Below are 27,115 nucleotides of genomic sequence, written 5' to 3' on the forward strand. Positions count from 1 at the left end.
CCTGAGCCTCAGAGAACAAATAGCGGTCGCGCATCTGCAAGAATTGAGTAACACTTGTGTTAAAACACCAATTCCATCGGCATTTACCACCAAGAATCCCAGCTTTTATCCCATCGCCTCAAGAGTTCCTATTATGGACACCTTCCAAGATCTTATGGAGTCTGAGATTAAACAAATTCTAGCTAAGAAGCCGCAAGCTCAAAATAATCTCACACCCAAAGAAAAGAAGGCTTTAAACAGCTTAAAGAATAATAATTCCGTTGTTATACGCAGAGCGGATAAAGGAGGCGCAGTTGTGGTGCTGGACAGTGCTCTATACGAGAGAGAAATTAATAAAATCTTGTGTGATGAGCTTACATATAAAAAACTTACGTGCGACCCCACAATAGATTTTTCATCTCAGCTGCAAGCTCTCTTATTACGAGGCTTTGAATGGGGTATTTTCCCCAAAAAAACCAGGAATATTTATATGTCGACTCCCCTATATGCCCCATTTTTCAAGGCCTCCCTAAAGTGCATAAAGACCTATTTCCTCCCCCACTCAGACCCATAGTGGCCAGCACTAAATCTTTACTAAGTAATCTGAGTGACTGGGTAGATCACCAAATCCAACCATTAGTGAAGCGAACAGTGGGCTATATTAGGGATACAAAAAGCCTTCTACAAAACTTAGAAAAAATCCCCTGGACAAAGGAATCATACTGGATAACCAGCGACGTGGAGTCACTTTATCCTAGTATCCCCCATAGGGAAGCCATCCAAGCCCTCTACTTCCATCTAGAAAAATACAGCCCTTATGATGATACTTTTAAAGAATTCATCCTTATGGCCACAGGTTTTCTTTTAACCCACAACTTCTTTGAGTTTAATGGTGATTTTTTCCTACAGGTAGCAGGATGTCCTATGGGGGCGAGTTTCTCCTGTGCCCTGGCAAACCTTTACATGGCCCATTGGGAAGAACGGTTCAATTACATTGATAATAACCCCCTTTATGGACCGTATTATCTGGTATGCCAGGTACATAGATGATCAGATCTTAATCTGTAAAAATAATCCATCTAGTACTCCGCAGGAAACTATGAATGCCATCAACACTTATTTTGACGGCAATTCACTAAATTTGAAATTCAAAATGAACTTATATTCAGTGACAGCCCCCTTCCTGGACGTCATGCTATCAGGGGATACTACATCAGGCTCCATTAAATCTGCCCTTTATAGAAAACCCACTAGTGGCAACTCCTCCCTTTATGCCACTAGCTGCCATACTCCTCAGACTTTAAAAAATTTACCAGTCGGTGAATTTTTAAGGGCCAAACGTTTATGCTCTACGAATGAAACTTACCTGAAAGAGGCCACCTGCATTAAAGGGAGACTTAGTAAAAGGGGTTATTCAGATTCAATCATAAAAAGGGCTAGTGCGATTGCTGACAATCGAACTAGGTCCGTTTTGTTGGCTGATCACCCGTTACCCCCTAAAAACACCAACCGTATAACATTCTCCACACCCTTTAGTTCGGATTTTTTTCAAATTAAACATGCCATTCTACGTTTTATTCCCCTGTTATGTCAAGATAATACTCTGAGTAACATCCTTCAATCTGGAGTTAACATAGTGGCTAGGAGGGCTTGTACAGTGGGGAATTTAGTGGCCCCAAGCAGATATGCTCCCAATAAAACTGGAAAATCGAATAAAAATTGGCTCAGTATGCAAGGATCCTTTAAATGTGGATCTAGCAGATGCGGTCTCTGCAAATTTATGCAGAACAATAAATCTTTCATAGACAACAATGGGGTGAATTTTGCGATTAAATCCTTTATAAATTGTGCCTCCACGCATGTAGTCTATGTCGCTACGTGTGGTTCCTGTAATAAGTTTTATGTAGGGTGCACCTCTCGAGCCTTGAGAACCAGGATTTCGGAGCATATCCGTATTCCTATTGCCGCCCAGGATAGGACTTCACTAAACTTTGCCGCATTGGTTAGGAAACGCTCCTTGTCAGGATTAACTAGGCATTATATAGAATGCCATACTGCAGATTTCACCACCTTGAAAATCACAGGCTTGGAGTTTATTCCCAGACCCCCACGAGGAGGCGATTGGTTTAAAGCCCTGCTGATGGCTGAAGCAAAATGGATTTTGAAATTAAATTCACGATATCCGAGCGGTTTTAATTACCGTTCAGATTTGCGCTTCATTTTCTAACCATATACATTAAAATCTATGTGGACCCTATTTTCCAGCACCAATCACCATAGGGGCCCTCCTCCAACCCACCCCCCCCCCCCCTCCAGGATCCCCCCCCCCTACCCCCCCCCTACCTGTCTTTACCCACCCAGTGTCCCAAGACTTATATATATATACTGATCCCCAAATAAATAGAGTCATTAATATTAATGTTTCTGCTCTTTAAGATCGCTTTTGTGTTTATCCCCCATATTCGGATCCTAGTTAATTATAAATATTAAACTTGCGAATTATTATATATTATATATGTCCCTTGATTAATTCAGGCTTTCCAGTGCCATTTGGTACCATTGGTTAGTTGTCGCCCTCCCACCCTGGTCCCCCCACCTCCCCCTCCCCCCCCCTCCCCCCCCCCCCCCCCTTCCTTCACCTAGGACACCTTATTTCAATTTTGGGTTCACCACCAAATAGAAATTAACATCTATATCAATGTCCTGGTATATATATATATATTTTTTGCGTCAACTCCATGCTACATTATAAACTTATTATTCTATAAATACATTTTATATGAAGGGACAGGGAAACCTAGCATTAGCATTTCCCAGGCAAATGGGGATATTTATGACCACTTTTTTGGTAGATTCACCCTACGGTTACGCCTTACATTCCAGACTTGGTCCCACTTTTATCACTTAAATTTAACTCCAATTTTATCATACAGGAGGTATGCAAAGCCGTTAAGCCTATATTCTAATACTTGCGCATGTATCCCAATCACTAATAAGAATGTTTTTTTTTTTTTTTTGTTTTTTTTTTCTCTTCAGCCTCTCATTCATTCATCCATCTCTTGATATCTAATTTGGGAGTAACCATTACAAAATCGACGGTTATAGAATCAGTGCTATGGATGTGAGGGACAACAATAAAAAATAAAAAATAAAAAATATATTCACGAAAAGATTATAATATTTAATCTATATCTAATAGGCAGGAGAATAATTTAATTATATCCATCATCGCGATCCCCAATATACTAACCTTATGCCAAAATACAGCCTTAATATAATAAATGGGAAATAATTCGGGCTTTTAACCTCCAACCTTGTACATCCCCTATGAATGTTATCCACATAGAGATGTGTTAATTTGCAGCCAATGATCAAATAAATTATAAAAAATAAAAAATAAAGAATAAAAAATAAGTAGAAATAATAAAATGAACGATATCCAGGGTTCAGCTGGCGAATTCATAATTCCGTAATTATGGAATTATCCCTCGCCTTCCCCCCCACCCCCCCTTCCTCCCCCCCCCCCCTCCCCCATCCCATCCGTCCCCCCCCCCCCCTTCCTTCTCCCACCCCACCTCCCTGCATAACACTAGCCAAAGATTTGGCATTTTTCATTCTATATATCATACAATTCTCCCTGTATAAGTTTATACACTATTGTATTTATTTGCACGGTTTTCTAATTAGTTGTCTGGATTTTTAGGGGTTTTTTTTGCGTTTATAATTGAATATGTATTTACTGAATATAGTGTGATTCATCGTTTATATGTTTATTATAACCTGGAACAGCAGTTTCAATCGTATAGAGCTTAAGAATTTCCTGTTATTTATCTGCCTTTCCTTCTCCAACTTTCTTCTTATTTTTCTCTCCTTTTTTTTTTTTTTTTTTTTTTTCTCTTTTTCCTGTGGTAATTAACACACTTTTCCACACATTTTTCCACCCCTCCCTTTTCCTCACTTAATGAGTAAGTCTATTTCAGTAGCTTCTTTGGATTCATGAGACACTTATGACTAAGGACTAGTTGGTTTTATTTTCAGTCCGAAACGCGTAAAGCCCTCATGAATTGCGCCTTTACTATGCAAGTTTATTTTCGGTCTTCACCATGTTTTTAAAGAAGTTTCAATAAAGATCCTAAATGTTTTAAACCAAGGAGGAATTGTGCTGGATCACTCCCTCTCCCTCTCCTTCCCACATCTCTGCTACCGGTCAGGATAGACCGTGGGATCCTGGCACCCGCAAGGCTGAGCAGTCCCGGGCAGCAGGTGAGCTGAAGACTTTTTGCGTTTGAATGAGCATCACATGCTTGAAACAAGGTTTTTTTTACCAACAATTTTGGAAAGGAGTCAAAAATGTTCGACACCCCCACTTTAGGGGGTTTGGGTGAAATTATGTCCAATTTGCCTTTTCTTTTTCCTATGTCTTTTTTGTTTGTTGGTTTTGTTCCAATACACACAAAGGAAATAAACATGTGTAACAAAACATTTATATATGCAATAATTTTCTGGGAGAAATACCTTTTCTGGAACAATTTTAAGAGTGTCAACACTTGCACCCATGACTGTATATCATTGCAATATATGTATACATAGCAATGATAATTTGCGTGAAATTATAAAAACAACTCTAAAGTAAAGTCAAAATGTATATACTATATTATCAGTAGAGCGAGGCCTTAGCTTGAGGACTCAAAGAACACCAAGAGAGTCCCAATGTCATACACCTCCCTTCAGTTTCAAACTCATTTAACAATAACTATATTTAATTCTTCCTTTTCAGCGGGAAAATACTAATATATTTCTCTCCAGTCAGGTCGTGTAATTATATGGTTATCCTCCCCTGATTTACATGGATTTTTGTTTTCTGAAGGGAGTTACCATCTCAGTCACCAGAGCTACATTGATAAAATGCCATGGACTGTATCACTGAAGTTCTCCATGAAGAGAGGGAGGCAAAAGCTGATATCACAGATAATGATGATGACTGCGCAGTTCCTGTCACATATTATATTTTGGTAGATCACAGTTCAGTCTTTTCTACTAAATACTTATATTAGTTTATTTAATATAATATTCAGGGAAGAATAATTCTTATGTCAACACAGCAGATAGAGATGGTGCTGACTCTAGCTGGTTGTCTGACACTGTAGTGATACAACCTGGGATTTATGGTAGAGCATAGAGGAATAACTTGCAGGAGAAAAGCTAGGAATAAAGATGGAGTCTTAGGGGAGGAAAACAAGAGGCTAAACTTCATGAAAAAGTATACAACAAATGAGAGATGTAACTTGATAGGCATTGTAAAATAGACAGTGTACAGCTTGTATAACAGTGTAAATTGGGTATCCTCTGAATAACTCAACACACAGCCATTAATGTATAAACTGCTGGCAACAAAACTGAGTACACCCCTGAGTGAAAATGGCCAAATTGTGTCTAGTTAGCCATTTTCATTCCCCGGTTTCATGTGACTTATTCGTATTACTAGGTCTCAGGTGTGAATAGGGAGCAGGTGTGTTACATTTGGTGTTATCCCTCACACACTCTCTCATACTGGTCATTGGAAGTTCAGCATGGCTCCTCATGACAATGAATTTTCTGAGGACCTGAAAATAAGAATTATTGCTCTACACAAAGATGTCCAAGGCTGTAAGAAAATTGCCAACACCCTGAGACTGAGCTGCAGCATGGTGGCCAAGACCATACAGTGGTTTAACAAGACAGGTTCCACTCAGAACTGGCCTCACCATGGTTGACCAAAGACATTAAGTGCATATGCTCAGCGTCCTATCCAGAGGTTGTCTTTTCAATATACATGTATGAGTGCTGCCAACATTGCTGCAGATGTTAAAAGGGTGGGGTAGTCAGCCTGTCAGTGCCCAAACCATACGTCACACACTGTGTCAAATTGGTCTGCATGGCTTTTGTCCCAGAAGGAAGCCTTTTCTAAAGATGATGCATAGAATAACCTGCAGTTTGCTGAAGAAAAGCAGACCAAGGACATGGATTACTGGAACCATGTCCTGTAGTTTGATGAGACTAAGATAAATTTATTTGGTTCAGCTGGTGTCAAGCGTGTGTGGCGTCAACCAGTTGTGGAGTACATAGACAAGTGTGTCCTGCCTACAGTCAGGCATGGTGGTGAGAGTGTCATGGTTTGGGGCTGCATGTGTGCTGCCGGATGGAGGGAGTTACAGTTCATTGAGGGAACCATGAATGCCACCATATACTGTGATATACTGAAGAAGAGCGCAATCATCTCCCCTTAGAGACTGGGCTGCAGGGCAGAATTACAACATGATAATGACCCCAAACATAACTTCATTATGACCATTGCCTTGAAAAAGAAACTGAGGGAAAAGGTGCTGGAGTGGCCGAGCATCTCAAGACCTAAACCCTAAATGGAAGGAGGAGGAGCGCAAGGTCTCCAACATCCCCCAGCTTTGTGATGTTGTCATGGAGGATGGAAGAGGATCCAGTAGCTCCTGTGAAGCTCTAGTGAACTTCATACCCAAAAGTGTGAAGGCAGTGCTTGAAAATAATTGTGGCCACACAAAATATTGACACTTTGGGAACAATTTGGCCATTTGCACTTATGGGGTGTACTAACTTTTATTGGCAGCAGTTTAGACATTAATGCCTGTGTGTTGAGTTATTTAGAGGGCACCAAATTTACACTGTTATACAAGCTGCACACTGACACTGTACATTGTATCACAGGGTCAGATCTTCAGTGTTGTCCCGAGAAAAGATATAATAAAATATTTACAGAAATGTGAGGGGTGTACTTACTTTTGTGATATACTATATAGATAGTAATAATACTAACTATTTACTTTTGCATCTTTAGGTTAAATATATTTTAATTTGAGAGACATTTTGGGTTATTGGAGCAGCAAAAAATGTCTTATAATTTTTTGTTTGTAAAGCCTGCTTTACACGTTGCAATTTCGCATATGATATCGTATGCGATTTGCAACGCCCCCATCGTATGTGTGGCACATTCAATTTGTTGAACGTGTTGCACAAATGATTAACCCCCGTCACACGTACTTACCCGTCCATACGACCTTGATGTGGGCGGCGAACGTCCACTTCCTGGAGTGGGAGGGACGTTCGGCGTCACATCGACGTCACGCGACAGCCAGCCAATAGGAGCGGAGGGGCAGAGATGAGCGGGACGTAAACATCCCGCCCACCTCTTTCCTTCTGCATAGCCGGCTGCAGCCGCGGGACGCAGGTAAGATCTGTTCAATGTTCCCGGGGTGTCACACACTGCAATGTGTGCTGCCTCGGGAACATTGAACAACCTCACGTTCAATTCATGAGGAATGAACGACATGTATGCGATGAACGGATTTTTGTTCAATCGCAATATCACGTAGCTGTCACACACTGAAATGTACCTTACGATGTCGGATGCACGTCACTTACGACGTGACCCCGCCGACACATCGTATGATACATTGCAGCGTGTAAAGCGGGCTTTAGGAAATCGTATTGCTATTGGTAATTTTAGTTTGCTGATAGCTTTGCCTCTTATTTTACATTTCAAAGCAGAAACGCAAGGGTTGCCTATGCTAAATACTAATGTGTCCTTCCTTTATATTTCTTGGCACTACATACTGTATCCCAAAATTATTTTTTAACTCTCTGATGGGAGATGTTCATGCTTTATATCCAGTTGGTAAAATAAGTATTGAGCACGTCACCAAACTTTTAAGTAAATATGTGGCGCCCTGGCCTAGCCAGGTCGTCACAGAAAACACACAAACACCCCACCCCACTAGACAGGGACACCAGCCAAACACAAAATCCTTGTTGCCTCCCTCCAGTGTCTGATGTCCACACCAGGTGGAGCGGAGCTAAGCGGTTGGCCACACCCACCGAGGAGTTCACAGGCCTGGAGGCGGGAAAAGTGACAGATAGAGTTTGGAGTTTGAAATGAGAGGAGTGAACACTTGGGTGTCTGGGTTTGTGGCCCAGGCACTGACAGCAAGGTTGGCAGATGGTGGTGGCCGTCTGCAGGAGTGGTGGAGCAACGCGGAACCATAGATCCGGGTACGGGCGACGGCCCGCCGGTACCGACCGGGGAGCAAAGTGAAGCCAGCACACACAGGCAGGGCCATCGGACCCCGACCAGGCTTGGAGCCGCCGACAATAGTCAGATCCGAATGTGACTGGAACCCCAGGGGTTTCACAACAGCAAAAGTCCCGATTGAAGGCAACAGCCCACACCGTGAGGGTATACAGCTACCGCCTATGGCTAGAGACCCAAGGGCCAGCGTCTGCGGGCAAACGGGCTCCTCCGGTACCCATACACCGGGGAGCGGACTACCGTTGGGAATCCATAGTAGTCAGAAAGAGAACATTAAGGTGCAGGGAAAGACAGCCGCCATCACCTGTCCGGGGAGAAGCACTGCAGCCGGCTGCGGGACCCGTCCATCCAGCCGTTTGGTTTACCGAGGACTTTGTACCTTTCTTGCTGAGTGAGTACACCCGTGCCATCCAGCACCGCGCCGCGCTGTCCCTGCAACCCTGCACCTCACCGACCCTGTCTCCCCGTCACAACATCACCGGGCCCCGGGACCACCGACCCCTACCCACGGAGGGGGAAAACAACATCCCAGCTGCTCCCTACCATTGCTCCCGGGATCCCCGTCACCAGCAGCGGTGGTGCCCATCTTCACCACGACCCGTGGGTGGCGTCACGGACTAAATCCCCCAAACCAACCACCCCTTTCACTCACGGGCGAGGAGCGCCGCTCGAGTCCCCGGATCCGGCCCACCGCTCGAGCCACCGAGCAGCCATCGCAGCAGCGCCGGACCCGAGCGTTAGCGAGAGCGCAGCAGCGACGGCGTCATCCCCACCCGCGACAACTATATTCCTAAAGGTGCTGTTGATATGAATTTCTCATATGATGTCGGTAACAACCTATCCAGTTCACACAGGCAAAGAAATCAAACCATAGGTGTCCATAAATTTAGTGATGTGTAATAATGAGAAAACTGTAAAGGAATAAAGTATTGAATACTCTTTTTGAAATGTATTTAATGCTTCATTCAAAATCCTTTGTTGGTGATGACAGCTTCAAGATGCCTCCTATATAGAGAAACTAGTCACATGCATTGCTCAGATGTGATTTTGGTCCATTCTTCCACACAAACACTTTTCACATCCTGAAGGTCATGTGGGCTCCTTCTATCAACTTTTGAGCTTTAGTTCCTTCCAGAAATTTTCTATTGGATTCAGGTTAGGTGATCGGCTCGGCCATTTTAGCAGCTTTATTTTCTTTCTCTAAAAACAATTGATAGTTTCCTTGAGGCCTCTTTTACACGTCCGTGAAAATCATGCACGTGTTTCACGGACGTGTCAAAGGTGCGTATTGCCCTCGGTGTGCTGTGTGCATGCCGTATGTGTGTTCTCCGTGTGTTCTCCGTGATAACATACGTAGAACGGGAACTTTCTGCTCACCTGTCCCTGGTGTTGCTGTCCGTGGTGCTGATCTTTGGTCTCCGGTCCTGCCGACTCCCCGCTGCTGCTGCTTCCGGCCGCAGTGAAGTGAGAATGAGTGGCGGTCGGCAACAAGTGACAGCAGTGGCAGAGACTGCAGGGCTGGAGAAGGTGAGTAATGTTTTGTTTTTTTTTTCTTATAGACACATGTCTTCTCTCCGGTGTGTGTCACACGGAACACATCCATATGGTCGGTGTGTGTTACGTGTGACCCGATTGAGTTCCGTGTGACACCCGTGATGCCGGAGATAAAATGGACATGGCATGCGAAACAAACGGACACACGTATGTATGGAATGGACACGCGTTCCGTGCGAAAATACAGACGTGTGTCTGACACCATAGGAAGACATAGGTCCACGTGTGTACGTGTCTCCGGTACATGAGAAAACGGACCATACACGTACCGGAGGCACGTACGTGTAAAGAGGTCTGACTGTGTGTCTGGGGTCATTGTCTTTTTTGAAATGTCCACTCTCATTTCATCTTCATCATCCTGGTAGAATGCAGCAGATTTCTATCAAGAATGTCTCAATACATTTGTCCATTCATCCTTGCTTCAATTAAATGAAATTTGCCAGTGCCGTATGCTGAAAAACAGCCCCACACCATGGTGTTCCCTCATGCAAACTTCACTGTTGGTATGTGGTTTTGGTGTGATATGCAGTGCCATAGGGCCTCCAAACATGGTGTGTATTATAGCATCCAAAATGTGCAATTTTGGTCTCTTCTGACCCAATTATATTTTCACAGTATTTCACAGGGTTGTCTAAATGCACATGAATATGCTTTTTGTTCAGCAGTGAAGTCTTGCATGGTAAACGTGCATACAGGCCATGGAGGTTAAGTGAATTACTTATTGTTTTCTTTTGTCCCTGCTTATTCCAGTTCTTTCTGTAGCTCTCCACAGGTGGTTTTGCCTCTTGGACAACTCTTCTGATAATTATTTTCACACCTCTGTCTGAAATCTTGCAGGGAGCATCTGGTCATGGTCAGTTTATGGTGAAAGGATGCTCTCTCCACTTCCGGATTTTGGCCCCATCACTGGAGCCTTAAGTACTATAGAAATTGTTCTGCAACCAATTCCATCAGTATGTTTTCTAACAATAAGGTTGTGAAGGTTTTGAGACACCTCACTGGTTTTACCCATCATGAAATGTTTTTAGTGTCGCACCTTGAGAATGAGACACCTTTTTATCAGTTCAACCAGCTGATATTATTTTTCACTAGCTGGTAGGATTGATTTCTAATAACTGAAAGATTTTAGTTGGTGTCATGACCTTCTAAGACCATTGACACTTCTCTTTCTTCATGTGTTCAATACTTTTTCCCTCTGTCATTTCTCATTATTACACTTAATTTATGGACATTATAGTTTGATTTCTTTACCTAGATGGATTATTGCTGACATCTGGTGAGAAATTCATGTCAGTCGCACCTTTAGAAATATATTTACTTAAAAAACTGTTGACATTTTTAGTGTAAAATCACCACTAGGGGGAGCCGGAACACTAGTGTGTATAACAGGATTATGAATCCACAAGGTGTCATAGGAGTAATCACAAAATGATTACTTAGAGAAGTCGTACAGACAGGGTAAGAGCTGGGAGGTCACGCAGTACAAAGAAGTAGGCAGAGTCAGTGTCAGGAGCGAGCCGGAGGTCGGGAATCGTGAGAGCAAGCCATAGAAGGGGGGGCGCAGGGATGGAAAAACAAACAGGGAGCAGGAGAGGAAGACCGGAAGGTAAGACAAGACGGAGGGGCCGGGAGTCAGGGAGGTCGGACTGAACGGGGAGGTTGGACTGAATGGGGATGACGGATGTCAGGGAGGTTGGACGAGGTAGCAGGCAGAATCAAGAGAACTTGCAGGGACCAGGTGCACACGCTGCAGAGCAGGGCTATAACTGGTGTCGCACCGATGGAGGAGACATCCTGATAAAGCAACGTGATCCTGGGAACGAAGCACGGAAGGATAGTCTCCTACCAACTGCAGAGTCCAAACTGAATCATGACATTCACTACTTATTTCACCCGCTTTATCTTTGTGTGGCCATCCAGTGGTTGTGATGTGATATTGTCACGGGCGGGGAAGGGACGCTATGCTCACCCACTGCTCGGGTCCGGCAGCTGCTGTTCGGTGGTGGCTCGAGTGGTGGGCCAGATCCCGGGAACTCGAGCGGCGCTCCTCGCCCGTGAGTGAAAGGGGATGGTTTGGGTTAGGAATATTGTCCGTGACACCACCCACGGTTGTGGTGAAGTTGTGACACCACCGCTGCTCTGGACGGGGATCCCAGGAGCGATGACAGGGAGCAGCTTGGATGTTAGTTCACCCCTCCGTGGGTAGGGGGGTTGGTTGTCCCGGGGCCCCGGTGAGGGTTAGGGATGGCAGGCGGGTTACGGGGCCTGGTGAGGTGCAGGGTCACGGGGGCAGCGCTGTGCCGCACGGCACGGTGGTACTCACTCAGCCAATGATCAATGCAAAGTCTCCGGTAAAACAAACGGCTGGATGGACGGGTCCCACAGACGGCCGCAGTAGCTCTCCCGGTAGGTTGATGGTGACTGCCTTTCCCTGCACCTGTGTTGTGTTTACGGTTCCAATGGCTTCCCACCGGTAACCCACTCCCCAGCTTGGAAGGATGCTGAGGGAGCCCCTTTTGCCCGCAGGCTCTGGCCCTGGGAACTGTAGCCTTGGTGGTGACTGTATTTCCCTTTACGGTGTGAGCTGTTGCCTTCAATCGGGTCTTGACTGCTGGGAAACCCCGGAGGTTCCCTTCGCTAACGGATTTGACCAGTTTTACGGCGACTCCTAGCCTGGTCGGGGTCCGTAAGCCCTGCCGAATGGTGCTGGCTTCTCTTCACTCCCCGATCCGGTACCGGCGGGCCACCGCCCGTCCCCGGTCCTTACGGTTCACTCCAATCAGCCTCTCCTGCAGACGGTCACCACCATCTGCCAACCTTGCTGTATGTGCCCGGGCCAAACACCCGAACACGGTCAGTCTCCTCTATTACCACTTCACTCTCCAAAACTGATCTGACTTCCCTTTCCCTTTTCCCGCCTCCAGGACCGTGTAGTCCTCGGTGGGCGGGGCCAACCGCCTGGCCCACCCCCTGGTGTGGACATCAGCCCCTGGAGGGAGGCAACAAGGATTTGTGTTTGACCTAGATGTGCCTAGCCGGGCTGTGGGGTGTGTTGTTGTAGTACCTGTGACGTCCTGGCTTGACTGTCAGTCTTATACTAACATGTTCCAAAAATATATTGAATTTGCATTGTGACAAAGCCTTAAGGACATTTTTCAAAGGGTAATGGTATACAGCTGAGTTTTATTATTTTGGTTTAGGCATTCTGTGCTGTTCTCAACAGTTTGGTGCTTTGTTTTAGCTACTTAATCTGTTTTATAGCCACGTGTAAAAAGCTATGAAGGATGAGTACATTAGACATCTGACCACGGACAGCCCCAGCCACACAGGGTTAGCACATCAGACACTGTGCGAAATGTAGAACATATGACAGAGATGAATACCGGCCCATTATTAGACTGATGTAAATGACTAATGCTTCTGTGTGTGAGGAATAGTGTAGGACACAGTGGGTGGGGATCTGTGATGAAGATAATAAGTCATTATCCTTGAAACTAATGAACCATACTGAATGTGGGTGGTATATTTTTTAAAATAAATTCTATGATTAATTTCACTTTAAACTACTAATTGCATTTTTCCTAAATAATATGTAGTTTAAACTGCAGACTGAAGGTTGCATCTCTTATGTGAGCTCAATAAGATACCTTTTGGTAGTTAATGGAAATATACCTTGGTGAGTAGACATTTAATAGAGTTTAAAGTTGAGGTTCACTTGAAGCGGAACAGCAAGAATATATTAAGTTGATGAATATAAAAAGCATTTCCTTAATGTATGGTTAACATTAAAATTACTCAATTTAGTTGTGGGAGTGTTCATTGGGGGTTGTAAAACTTATCCCGGTGACTGATTTTTTTATGAATATATATATGTTATTTTCCATTGTGATGATCTAAAATGTATATGAGTTTGTATTGCTATATTAATACTTAGCACTAGATGACTCTGTTGTAGCGGGGATTTGGAGGAGATTATTTAAGGACGGTGCTGGCAGAAGTAAGCCAATGTGTGGCGGAAACCACTTGAGAGGCAGAGGATGAAAGAAAACTGAGCCAGTAATATGGGCCGGTTCCTAAAGAAGAGGTCTTACAAAGTAAAATCTCAGATGAGTCTATAAAAATTGCTGCTTTCTGAGAGACATATTTGTGTCACGGCCGGCTGACAATGCAGTGGCAGCGAGTGCTTGAAAATCCCAGAAATTGGCACGTGTTGTTATCTGACAGTTCCCCGTTTCTGCAGCTGCACACTCTATGACCCTGGGAAACTGTCCATTTTTTCTCTCAGTTGCCAGCCATTCACTTCCTTTATTAACCTCACCCTGGGGTGGTTTGGGTGCGGTTTATAGTTTGTTCCTTGCTGAAGCTCTGGAGAGGTCGTCTTCTGTTGCTCCAGACTTCTGTGGTTGCTGCAGCTCAGATTAGTGTTTGTCTTTTGCTGTCTACCAGGACTCTGGTGATTGCAGTTGTGTTTCCCCTGTATTGTTTCATTGTGTCTTCCTTTAGTGTTATTGGTGTTGACTTAGAGCTCATACCCTCCATCCATATTTAGGGCCCATTTGTCAGGGTAAGACAGGGCCCCAGGTATTTCAGCTCAGCAACAGGTGCGGAACCTGTATAGGGTCCGTGATGGTGGTGAGGGTGAGTTGCAGGATGTAGTCAGGGGTCACCACTTCCCCCTTTCCCTAGCTATAAGGCATTCATTCCCCCTTCCTGTGTGTTGTCTTATACGGCTGGTATAGCCTCTCACCCTTGCCGAGACATTTATATTATGCTGTGCTGTGTTTTGCCCTGAACAGTTTGTGCAACTTTTGATCCAAAGGTTTTGCAGATAAACAAGCTGTGCTACAGGATGGTGCCATCATATACTGTCAGAGCAGTGGAGCCACATAAATAATATTTTTCTGTCTGGAAGAATTTAGGTGGCAGTTCCGGCCTCGGCATGGGCCTAGGTAGAGCATGTTGAAGTAGATGGAAGAGTTGTGGTACTTAAGTACTGCAAAACAGTGTTGGTACAAGGGGTGGGACAGGGCTAAATATATTAACAGTAGAGTATGGTCAGATGGCATAATGTTCCTGGAGAAGTTATTGGCCTAGACTTGTGTTTTGTGAGAGTGAGAACTTAGCCCCATTGAAAGCCAAATCATCTTGGGCTATATGAGATCTTCAACCCTGGAAAATGCTATAGCTGGGTCACAATAGGCTGTGGGAGACTTTATAATCAGAAGAATTAGCAATCGGTAGATAGTAGGAGATAGGATGCTATGTGGTCTCTAAGGTGACCAGTTTCATGGAGTCCAGTAACGAACTTTCAATGTGAATTGTGATTATCAAGTGTAATGTGTGTTATGTGAACATGTAAAGTTATCATCTTCACCACCGTGGTTGATAATTGTTTCTTATAACGGAACCCACCACTAGTAATCCATAACATGTTAGTTGAGGGAATACAGATTCTTAGCCAGAAGAATACAGACATAAGCGGGCTTTACACGATACAATATCGTTAATGAATTATTGTCGGGGTCACGTTGTTTGTGACACACATCTGGCGTCATTAACGATATCGCAGCGTGTGACACTTACCAGCGACCGTAAGCGACCGCAAAAGTGGTGAAAATCGTTCACCATGGAGAGGTCGTCCTATGATAAAAAAATCATTAATTGTTTATTATTGATGTTGTTCGTCGCTCCTACGGCAGCACACATCACTGTGTGTGACACCGCAGGAGCGACGAACGTCTCCTTACCTGCCTCCACCGGCAATGCGGAAGGAAGGAGGTGGATGGGATGTTACGTCCCGCTCATCTCCACCCCTCCGCTTTGATTGGCCGGCCGTTTAGTGACGTCGCGGTGACGCAAAACGCACCTCCCCCTTGAGGGAGGGATTGTTCAGCAGTCACAGCGCCGTCGCCAACCAGGTAAGTGCGTGTGACGCTGCCATAGTGATAATGTTCTCTACGGCAGCGATCACATGATATCACATGCACAACGGGGGCGGGTGCTTTCGCGCTCGACATCGCTAGCAATTGCTAGGAATATCGTAGCGTGTAAAGCCCGCTTAACAGTTATGGTAGTCTGTAATATATGTGCAAATAAAAGCACAATGGCCTGCTGTCTACAGTTGGCCTGGCAAGAACATTGAGGCATGTAGAACTTCCTACCAAGCTTATATGGGTCCACATGACTACCATGAAGCCTTTCGAAGTCTTTGACACAACAATGGCACTAACGAAGATGACTAATGATATGTCCTGGATGTGCAATGATTACAAAAAAGTGTAGAATGTAATTATAGGCTGACATGCTCCTGGTCTTTATAGATGGAGAATAGCCATCAAAATAATTGACTATGGTAGATGGGAATGTGTCTGCTTTTTGCTCACCTCAAATGTACCTTTTGCATTGTGTTCTGCCCTTTTTTATTATTCAACTGTATTTGTGTCTGAAGGACACCGGTACGGTAAAAATGGCGATCACCCAAAGATCTGAGATACCTATCAAAATCCAAGGCTTTGACACCTTTACTTTACAGACTTTTGACAGATGAATGTGATACGAATTTGGTCTATCTAACCTTTGAGCAGTTTGAGGCTGAATTGTTAGCATTTTAGTTAAAACAACAACAATTTAGTTTTAACTGTTTTTGTCATCTCTGTAGGGAAGTGAAACTGGGCCATAAATATCAATACGAGGTCCAGGTGGTTGTTGGGACTTCCATAGGAGAACCTTCCCCTGCACTGACTCACATACACGGAGCTCCATTTTGTGGCGATGGAGACGTTAATGAGTAAGTATTTACATTTAAGAGGGCATAATAGGGTACAGATGCAACTTGAGGAGACCTGTGACATGCATTATAATATAGTTGGTGGATTCTTAGACAGATTTTACAGTGAGACCCAAGAACTTCAGTTTACATGTCTAACCATTGGCAATAAATGTATATGATGTTTTTATGTTTCTACCAAATTCATCTTCTGGTGTGTGATATTGTATGATATTATGTGTGAGGAGATACTGTGGGTAACTCTTCTCTGCTTTTTATCAGTTATACAAAGGTTTAGTGAAACCTATTTGAGGCTACCACGTAAAACTGTTTTGTAAGGCGGTCCTCTAGAGCAGGGGTGGGCAATTAATTTTCCCATGGGGCCGCATGAGAAATTGGGATTGGTTTAGAGGGCCGGACTAATATAATTACCTCAGTTCTACCCAATATATTACATCACTACACCCCCTCCATATACTACACCTGTAATAAACTACACCACTACACCCCTATATACTACACCTGTATTATACTACACCCCCCATATACACCTGTATTATACTACACCACTATATAATACACCTCCGATATACTACATCATTACACCCCTATATACTACACCTGTAATATACTACATCACTACACCCCATATACTACACCTGTAATATACTACACCTCCATATAGCACACCTGTAATATACTACAACTCCATATAGTACACCTGTAATATACTACATCACTACCCCCCATATACTACACCTGTAATATACTACACCCCCATATACACCTGTATTATACTACACCACTATATAATACACCTCCGATATACTACATCATTACACCCCTATATACTACACCTGTAATATACTACATCACTACACCCCATATACTACACCTGTAATATACTACACCACTACACCCCTATATACTACACCTGTAATATACTACACCCCCATATACACCTGTATTATACTACACCACTATATAATACACCTCCGATATACTACATCATTACACCCCTATATACTACACCTGTAATATACTACATCACTACACCCCATATACTACACCTGTAATATACTACACCACTACACCCCTATATACTACACCTGTAATATACTACACCCCCATATACACCTGTATTATACTACACCACTATATAATACACCTCCGATATACTACATCATTACACCCCTATATACTACACCTGTAATATAGTACATCACTACACCCCATATACTACACCTGTAATATACTACACCACTACACCCCTATATACTACACCTGTAATATACTACACCCCCATATACACCTGTATTATACTACACCACTATATAATACACCTCCGATATACTACATCATTACACCCCTATATACTACACCTGTAATATAGTACATCACTACACCCCATATACTACACCTGTAATATACTACACCACTACACCCCTATATACTACACCTGTAATATACTACACCCCCATATACACCTGTATTATACTACACCACTACACCTCCGATATACTACATCATTACACCCCTATATACTACACCTGTAATATACTACACCCCCATATACACCTGTATTATACTACACCACTATATAATACACCTCCGATATACTACATCATTACACCCCTATATACTACACCTGTAATATAGTACATCACTACACCCCATATACTACACCTGTAATATACTACACCTCCATATAGCACACCTGTAATATATTACACCTCCATAGAGCACACCTGTAATATACTACATCACTATACCCCCATATACTACACCACTATATACACCTCCATATAGCACACCTGTAATATACTACATCACTATACCCCCATATACTACACCACTATATACACCTCCATATAGCACACCTGTAATATACTAAACCCCAATATGTCACACACACTACACCCCATACAGCCTGCACCCCCATGTCACACACACTACACCCCCATATGTCACACACCATGCCCACATATCTCACCCTGCCTGTACCCCAACTTACCCCTCTCAAACACTCTGCACCCCTTCACATCCTTCTGTCAGTCTGCAGCCCTCATATGCCACTCACCCTGCAACTCCATCTTCCCACATATTATGCACTCACCCTGCAGCCCCCCTCCCCCTCATGTCCCCTCTTTTCTCATTACCAGTCATCATGTGTCCACATCTCCTTCAGGATTCAGTATCTTGCTTGCTGCCCGGCATCCTGTGTCTCCTCCCACACAGTCACATGGGCGTGACATCATCGCAGGTCCTGCAAGATGAATTATTCCGTCTGCTGTGCTGCTCCTTCTCCTGCAGGGCGGGCGGGAACTTTTGAAATGACACACACAGCGCAGTACTGACAACGTCAGAGCGCGCGTGTGTCACTGACAATTAGTGCCGGCAGGGAACAGAGGAAAGACTCCTGCGTTCCGCTGCCTGCACTGACTGTGCGGACCTGCACAGGATCTCTCCCTGCTCGGCACGCTGCAGCCCGGCTCCACTGCACCGGCTGAAGACGGGCGGGCCGGTCACAGAGAGCAGGCGGGCCGGATGTGGCCCGCGGGCCGCCCCTTGCCCAGGTCTGCTCTAGAGGATGGTCTTCTCAAAAAAGACAAAAAGACAGACTGTAGTGCTGGCATCCATGGACTATTTGCTCCTCTCCCTGCAGGGATGCACTCCTACTCACCGCCGTGGCCGGCTCTTACCATGTTGTCTGGCTTCCCAGCGGTCCTCCACTTGGGTGTTCCTTGCTTCCTCCTCCTGAGGCCTTTGCACGTAGCGCACCGGGCCTCCAGTAGTGCTTCTAGGGCATGCACGCACACCTCTGCCCTACTTTTAAAGGAATATATAAAAACATCAATAAGAGGAATATAATTTCCTCCAAAAACTGCTGTCCTCTTGTTGCTGTAAGTAACCTCCTTTTAAAGGTCCAACATGTCATTCCCAGGAAGTTCGTCTCAGGATATTACTGAGAGACACTGGGTACTTAAGGCACTCTCCCACTAGGGCAGGTGCCTGATCAACAAGTTTAGTTAGTTAGTGGTTCAGTGCCCTAGCAAGCAAGTTGTTAGGTCCTCTTGTCCACTGTGTGTTCCCTTCCAGTGTACCATTTCCCATGCCTACTCCCTGTACCCTTGTGTCCTTCCCCTAGTGGCCTTGCTCGATCTCCCCATGCCATGTAATCTGCCTCATCTGCCTCGGGGAACTTTGTCATTCTAGTGACTTGTGTCCATCCACCGAGGCTGTGTCATCTGCCTCTTCTGTTCCGGTGGCCTTCGCCCTACTAGGGATTCAGTTCGTTCTCCTTGGCCATGCCATCTGCCTCTGCGGTCCCAGTGGTCCCCGTAGCACAACTGACTTTGTGTGTCCATCTTGACTGTACTTTCAGCTTCAGCCATCCTGACTGCACCTGCCACACCAGTGGCTCTGCTTGTTTGTAACTGTGTATGCCTTGTCCTGAGTCAGCTGACACAGTCCTGGTTTTTGTCCTGGGAGTGGTACCTGGCGTCTGCCTCACGGTGGGCACTTAGTTAAGCTCCTCTCACTAAAGGGCAAGTCTGGTTCCCTCTGTGCTCCAGTCGGTCCACTTTTGCTTGCTGCAGTACCATCATTAGCAGCGACCATTACGCACACTTGCTAAATTTACTCAAAGTTGCCAGGTTCGTTCAAAAATTTGAGATACAATTCCAAGAACCTTTGGGTGCGATGAACTAAAAGAGGAAATTACCCAAAAATGGGGTTGTTTGGGGTCAACTGGGAGCATTGGGGACACTCCTCATGAGGGTGACGTAAAAGTCTCTATTCCTCCCAACAAAAATGGTGTTGAGTATGAAAAAGTGGTTGGCATGTCTAATGTATGGTGGAACTGAAATGTGATACTTGTGTACGTGTAAATGCTTTTTACAGACAAGCTCACACTTCCTAACATGCTATATCTTTGCTGAATTACAGCTAAATTGTGCGATAATTTTATTTAAAAAATTCCAGCAAATTTTTGGAACCTGAAAAATGTTCTTAACCCTTCCTGTTCCTGGTATAATACAGAGATTGTAGCTGTGGCCTCCAGTGTTCTTAGTATTTTCACACTGGCTTCATTTATCAAGCACATTTCAATATATATAAAATATACTGCGTGGTTTTGCATGGCCCTTATATCATATCTACATTAGTATTATAAGCAAGTAATTAATAAAAAGGTTTTTAGCAGATTCATTGCAGCGGGGCTTCACACCTATCCATATTTGTCTTATTCTTCTGCAGATCATTTACCTCTTGGCGTTGGCATTGAAAAGAAGCCAAATATTCTGTATCCTATACTGTAGCATTACATTACACAGGGATAAAACCTGCTCTCATTGACGTCTTATAGTTTTTTTTGCTAGTGGTGTGCATTGATCTACACCTATAAATCATTTAATAACCATGTACTTTATAAATAATATATGCAGTGTGGTGATATTAATTGCTATGTTTATGAGGCCTCTTGGGCTTAGAACAACTGGCTCAAATTTTGTTTTCTTGTCCATATGATGACTTCAGGGAATTGGGGGAAGAATGTGATGATGGCGCACTGCAAAATGGTGATGGCTGTTCTCAAAAGTGTCAACTGGAAGCCAATTACGTTTGCAGAGGTAAGCTCTGGGGGGGTGTACTTCCCGACAAACTTCTTGTAGGAACTTTTTGGTCTATCTCTCGCTGATTTATTTTTATGGTGTTTGGTATTGACAGGACACCCAAGTCTTTGTTATATACCCAATGAAGACAGTGATTTTCTTGATGATGACATCGAAATATCTGCTGATTGTGAGGAGCCCACACCCCAGGGATACAATGATCTGTGGGCCTCTCATGCTGCTGCCTCACATGAAGACTTAAAGAACTGTCCAGTTTCTGCAGTGATTGGAGAACCCATCCAAAAGGTGATACTTCTAATCGCAACGTTATCTTAGTATCACCACTATGCTTCATGCACAGGGATATATTGAAGATTTGTGTTGTGCTGATTCATACAGTATATGAGCCCATTTGTACAAAATGTGAAAGACTTTGGGGTACTGAGTCTGGAAAATTTAGTAATCTGTTCTATTTTTTTTTCAACTGCATTAACTTAAAGGGGTTGTCCACTACTTTTACATTGATGGCCTATCCTTAGGGTAGGTCATCAATGTCTGACCGGCCGAGGTACGACACCCCACACCCCTGCCTATCAGCTGTTCTTGGTCCCGGTGGCGGTAACGGGCAGCAGGAAATACTCACTTCCGGTGCTGCTCCGTCTTCTGATAGCGGCCAAGGCCGGGTACTACACATCCGCCTCCTATTGATAAAAATGGGAGGTGGATTTTCAGTACCCGGCCACGGTCACCATCAGAAGACTGAGCAGCACCGGAACTGATCATTTCCGGCTTTTCTGCTGCCGTGACCGAGAACAGCTGATCAGAGGGGGTGTTGGAGACCGGCTGATCAGACATTGATGACCTATCCTAATGATAGGCCATCAATGTAAAAGTAATGGACAACCTCTTTAACACTGGAGGGTCAAAAATGCACCAAATTTATCAAAGTGAGTCATACTGGGTGATAAATTTGGTACATTATTAGACTGTCCAGGCTAAGTTTACCCTACCTTGATTTCTGTACATTTTTGGCAGAATTTTGGGTCACTGTTTCACAGTTTGGGCCAAGCCAATAAAACAAAAAGTCATGTTACATTTCTACCAGGTCATACCCCATGTTGAACAAAGAAAATGTAGTATACCGCCTGTAAGGCATACTTTACACGTTGCAACATCGCTACCACTATATCGTTAGTGACGCACATCCGGCACCGGTAGCGACATCGCAACGTGTAAATCCTAGGTGGAACAATGAACGAGCACAGAAGCGTACAATCTCGCTGATCTGTGTAACATCGTTCATTTCCATAATGTCGGTTCAACCGCAGGTACGATATTGTTTGTCGCTCCTGCAGCTCCACACATCGCTGTGTGTGCAGCCGCAGGAACGACAAATATCTCCTTACCTGCGTCCCGACAGCAATGCGGAAGGGAGAAGGTGGGCAGGATGTTATGTCCTGCTCATCTCCGACCCTCCGCTTCTATTGGCCGGCCGCTTAGTGACGTCTCAGTGACGTCACTGTGACGCCGAATGCACCTCCCCTTAAAGGAGGGATTGTTCAGCAGTCACAGCGACGTCGCCGAGCAGGTTTGTGCATGTAAAGCTGCCGTAGCGATAATGTTCACTACGGCAGCAATCACCACATATCGCATGTGCATTGTGGGTGGGTGTTATCGCGCTGGACATCACTAGCATCGGCTAGCGATGTTGCAGCGTGTAAAGTACCCCTAAGTGTTCTGGCAAAACTTAAGTCTAAATTCTGGTGTATTTTGCTTAGAAATCTTCCTATAGTTCCTTTTTCATATTAATTGATACAAAATTCCGAATGCATAAGGGAAAAAATTCTCACATACTATAAGGGCATCATAAGCAGTGATGGGTGAGCATGCTATCTCCACAGCTCGTTACTTGATTCAGCCTTGAGCATTTGAGTTAAAAAATGCTCGAGTTTCTCATTAACTTCCATTCTACTTGGTACCCGATGCTTGATCGAGTAATAAACAGTGCTGAGCACGCTCACCCATCACTCGTTATAAGCCAGCATAGAGAGCCTACTATTCTGTAATATGTAGCAATAGTTATTCTGTGTGCCGTATGCATGAGCCCTAAACTGGAACTGCCCCCAAACAACATTTTTCATTGATTTTAGTACAATTATTAATTGGAAAAAATAAAATGTGGCATTTAGCATCACATACCACATGGAGATTAGTGAATCGATTCATAACTAATTGACTTTGTTAAAAATTTTGGATACTGGATTGCACAAATGCAGAAAAATGGAGGCCAGTTATTGTGCTGGATTCTTTCTTTAAAAAAATGATTACTTTATATATTAACTTTTCACCTGTCCTAGGCCCTCTCCTGACTACTTATTCTGCCACTGCAGCTTCTTGGTCCTCTAAGCAGGTCTTCAATTCTTTCAGACCTGATGCCTGAAAGTGGTTAATACATCCTAGTGACATCAATAGGTCACTTGCATCACCTCCACATGACCGGAGGAGAAAGTGAAGACCCATTAGGTGGATCAGGTTGTGTCACAGGATATAAAATGACAGAACAGGGCCCTCAGACTTGGGAACCCTGCGCTGTCCCTTATCTCAGAGGTAGGCTTGATGGTAGCCAGGTCTGAGCCCCCAGCGTGACCCTGACTCCTAGCTGAGCCCTGATCTTCCTCACCTCTCCCCAACCCTTGGGACGGGCCAGAAACACAGTAGCAAAACCCCCAGAAACGACACGGACAAGGGAGAACAAAAACTCATACACACCGCACTCAAACACAAAGACAATATGTGTACAAGGGAACAACTGAAAAGGGGGGAAAGTAAACGCACAACAGAGAAGCTGCACCACCACTCAAAATCGCAATTACAGATCACCACAAACTGGATCACCACAAAGAATGGAATCGCTGGAGCAAAGCTGAAGCTATAATCGACGCTGAGTAGTAAGATCCAGAATCTTATATAGGGAGGAGACGGCTGTGATTGGTAATTAGCAATCTGAGCTCCTAGCAGAGTAGCCCAGGTCAGCAGGAATTAACGTCTGCAGGACTGAGGAACAGAGCACATGCATTAGCCGACACCCAGCTCTGGCTGAACAACTAGGAGACATCAGGTTGCCTGTCAAGCTCTGCAGTGTGAACAGAGCCTGACACCGCCAAGACACCTAATGAGTCTGGACCTGAACACCTCATGACAGGTTGCTGTAGAGGTAGCATAAGAACTAAGTCAGGTGAGGTCAAAGGAGAGGTGAGTATAAAGTGTTTTTTTTTTTGATTTTTGAGCTCCTTCCCTCCATTAATAAGTGTCTTTGGATGGAACGTGGGGCACTTTTGATCCAGATTAAATCAATCTGTCGGCAGAGTTGAGTGAATCTGTCCAAATTTGATTTTTGGGTGACTTACTTATTTCTGTTGGCACACCATACCAAGACACATGGAAGATCAGTAGAGAAATAACTGAGGATGGGCTACTTTGGTAGTACAGACCCAAAGACTGATTTTACTTACGTTTTTATTGCCGTTAGAGGTTTGGAAAACGTTAACACCAGAGTTGGTGTGAATGGTGTAAACAGATTCGCACTTCCTATCCGTTACGATGAGGCACGAGAGCAGGAGACGCGCCACCTACTGTCCATCATACCTGGCTCTTTTTTTTGATTAGCCAGCATGGCGCAACATTATGCCGCAACCATGACTCCAAGCCATGTAATTAAAAAGAAAAGCCGGGGAAGACAGCAGTAAAGTGGCGGTTCTCCAGCTCCTGTTCTACAGCCACAGACCACTATCATGGCCGGTGGAAAGGGACATGCAAATAAGTATATACCAACTCTAATTATTATAATTGCATCTTAAAATGACTGATAAAACACTAGGATAAATCGCATAACGTACATGGAATAGAAATAATGTAACTGCTAAAGAGCCAAGTTAAGAAGTTAGATCATCGCAACGGCGAACAAGATCCATATTATTACAATATTTATCTACGAGTAAAGTTAGATATATTCCATAGAAAATATTTTCAAGCTGTCACAGAAGTAAAATCTTTCATCATGTCACAAAACTTGAGGTATTGGAATTGAATATGTTTCAACATTCTGGTTCATTTGTGTAGGTTACCCACGGTGCCGTTACTACTGCGTTTCATAACATCTTTCATCAAATTACAGTTAAGACATTGGTGCCCAGCTGGAAACTTTGAATACTTTTATGTATCCACCAAAGTTACTTCATCGTCTGTATTTTGTGACACAATTGATTTAATAAAACCATATTTGCTGCTTACGGTATATTGACCTCCAGGAGAACTTTTCGACAGCCGTGGGAGAGTTCTGCAATAATACTACTGATCATGAAAACCTCAAGTGAAGTAAATGAGTAGATGCTGATTCTCCAAATCCAGGCTTGCGGGTTTTCTTCTTTATTAGTTTGAAAGGTTTGCTTTCCAGCTGTGTGTATACTTACAATTTATTTAGCAGCGATACAGCAATTTTTGAGTTGTCCTTTTCAAGGGTAGATATATTAATAATGTATTTCCTTGAGTTGGTGTGAATGAATTCTCAGGAACTGGTCCATCAGTGGCCTCTGGACGGCAGCCCTGAGAACTGCCACTTACCTGACTGCATACTGGAGCTGTTCTTTTGATTAGGGAAGACGTCATTTGTGATGTCAGACGAGGACGGCTAATCAAAAGAAGAGTTGCGATTTGCACCATGTCAGTTTCACTGTTGTAGATATTAGTGAGAATTAAAGGGGTTGTCCACTACTATTACATTGATGGCCTATCCTTAGGGGTACTTTGCACGCTGCGACATCGCAGGCCGATGCTGCGATGCCGAGCGCGATAGTACCCGCCCCCGTCGCAGCAGCGATTTCCTTGTGATAGCTGCCGTAGCGAACATTATCGCTACGGCAGCTTCACATGGACTCACCTGTCCTGCGACCGTCGCTCTGGCCGGCGACCCGCCTCCTTGTTAAGGGGGCGGGTCGTGCGGCGTCATAGCGACGTCACACGCCAGGCGGCCAATCGGAGCGGAGGGGCGGAGATGAGTGGGATGTAAACATCCCGCCCATCTCCTTCCTTCCGCATATCCTACGGAAGCCACAGTGACGCCGGTAGGAGATGTTCCTCGCTCCTGCGGCTTCACACACAGCGATGTGTGCTGCCGCAGGAGCGAGGAACAACATCGGACTGTCGTGTCAGCGTAATCATGGATTACGCCGACGCTGCACCGATGATACGATTACGATGCTTTTGCGCTCGTTAATCGTATCATCGAGCCTTTACACACTACGATGTCGCATGCGATGCCGGAAGTGCGTCATTTTCAATTTGACCCCACCGACATCGCACCTGCGATGTCGTAGTGTGCAAAGCCCGCCTTAGGATAGGTCATCAATGTTTCATTCGCCAGGGTCTGATACCCCACAGTTCTCGCTGATCAGCAGTTCACAGTGCCGGTAGCGATAGCAGGCAGCCAGAAATGCTTATTTCCAGAGCTGCCCATCTTCTGATAGTGGCCGTGGCCAGGTACTGCACATCCGCCTGCCCCAGACAATCTCTTTAAAGTTACATATCTGTACTGAAGCATATTGCTATACAATAAGGCCTTTCTGCCTTCTCACTACTAGATGATTACTACGCAGCTACTCTGTGACACAAAGGAGGACAGAGTAATGCCCTGAGAACTGCCTCTTACCTGACTGCATACCGTAGCTGTTCTTTTGATTAGCTGGCCTGGGAAGACGTTATTTGTGATCTCAGGCCAGGACGGCTAATCTAAAGAAGAGATGCGATTTGGACTAACTCAATTTCACTATTGTAGATATAAGTAGGAATTAAAGTGGTTGTCCACAACTTTTACATTGATGGCCTAACCTTAGGATAGGACATTAATGTCTGATTGGCCAGGGTCCGACACACCACACCCCCACCGATCAGCTGTTCACGGTACCGGTGGCAGTAGCAGGTAGATGGGAAATCTTATTTCCGGAGCTACCATCTTCTGATAGCGGCTATGGCCAGGTTCTGCACATCTACCTCCTATTGATTTGTCCCAGACAATCTCTTTAAAGTTACATATCCGTGATGAAGTATATTGCTATA

General features: G+C 44.4%; 1 protein-coding gene across 4 annotated transcripts in view; it reads left to right on the top strand.

The window, feature by feature from the left end:
* Window positions 1-27,115, top strand: part of PAPPA2 (pappalysin 2) — a 324,687-nt gene that overhangs the window by 165,855 nt on the left and 131,717 nt on the right. For all 4 annotated transcript variants that reach the window (XM_075320150.1, XM_075320152.1, XM_075320151.1 and 1 more), the window contains exons 9-11: window positions 16,287-16,415; window positions 20,931-21,022; window positions 21,120-21,310. In XM_075320150.1, coding sequence (XP_075176265.1) covers window positions 16,287-16,415; window positions 20,931-21,022; window positions 21,120-21,310 — 412 coding nt within the window. The remainder of the gene's footprint in view (window positions 1-16,286; window positions 16,416-20,930; window positions 21,023-21,119; window positions 21,311-27,115) is intronic.

The sequence above is a fragment of the Anomaloglossus baeobatrachus genome, chromosome 8 (assembly GCF_048569485.1).
Source record: "Anomaloglossus baeobatrachus isolate aAnoBae1 chromosome 8, aAnoBae1.hap1, whole genome shotgun sequence".
NCBI classification, from domain to species: domain Eukaryota; kingdom Metazoa; phylum Chordata; class Amphibia; order Anura; family Aromobatidae; genus Anomaloglossus; species Anomaloglossus baeobatrachus.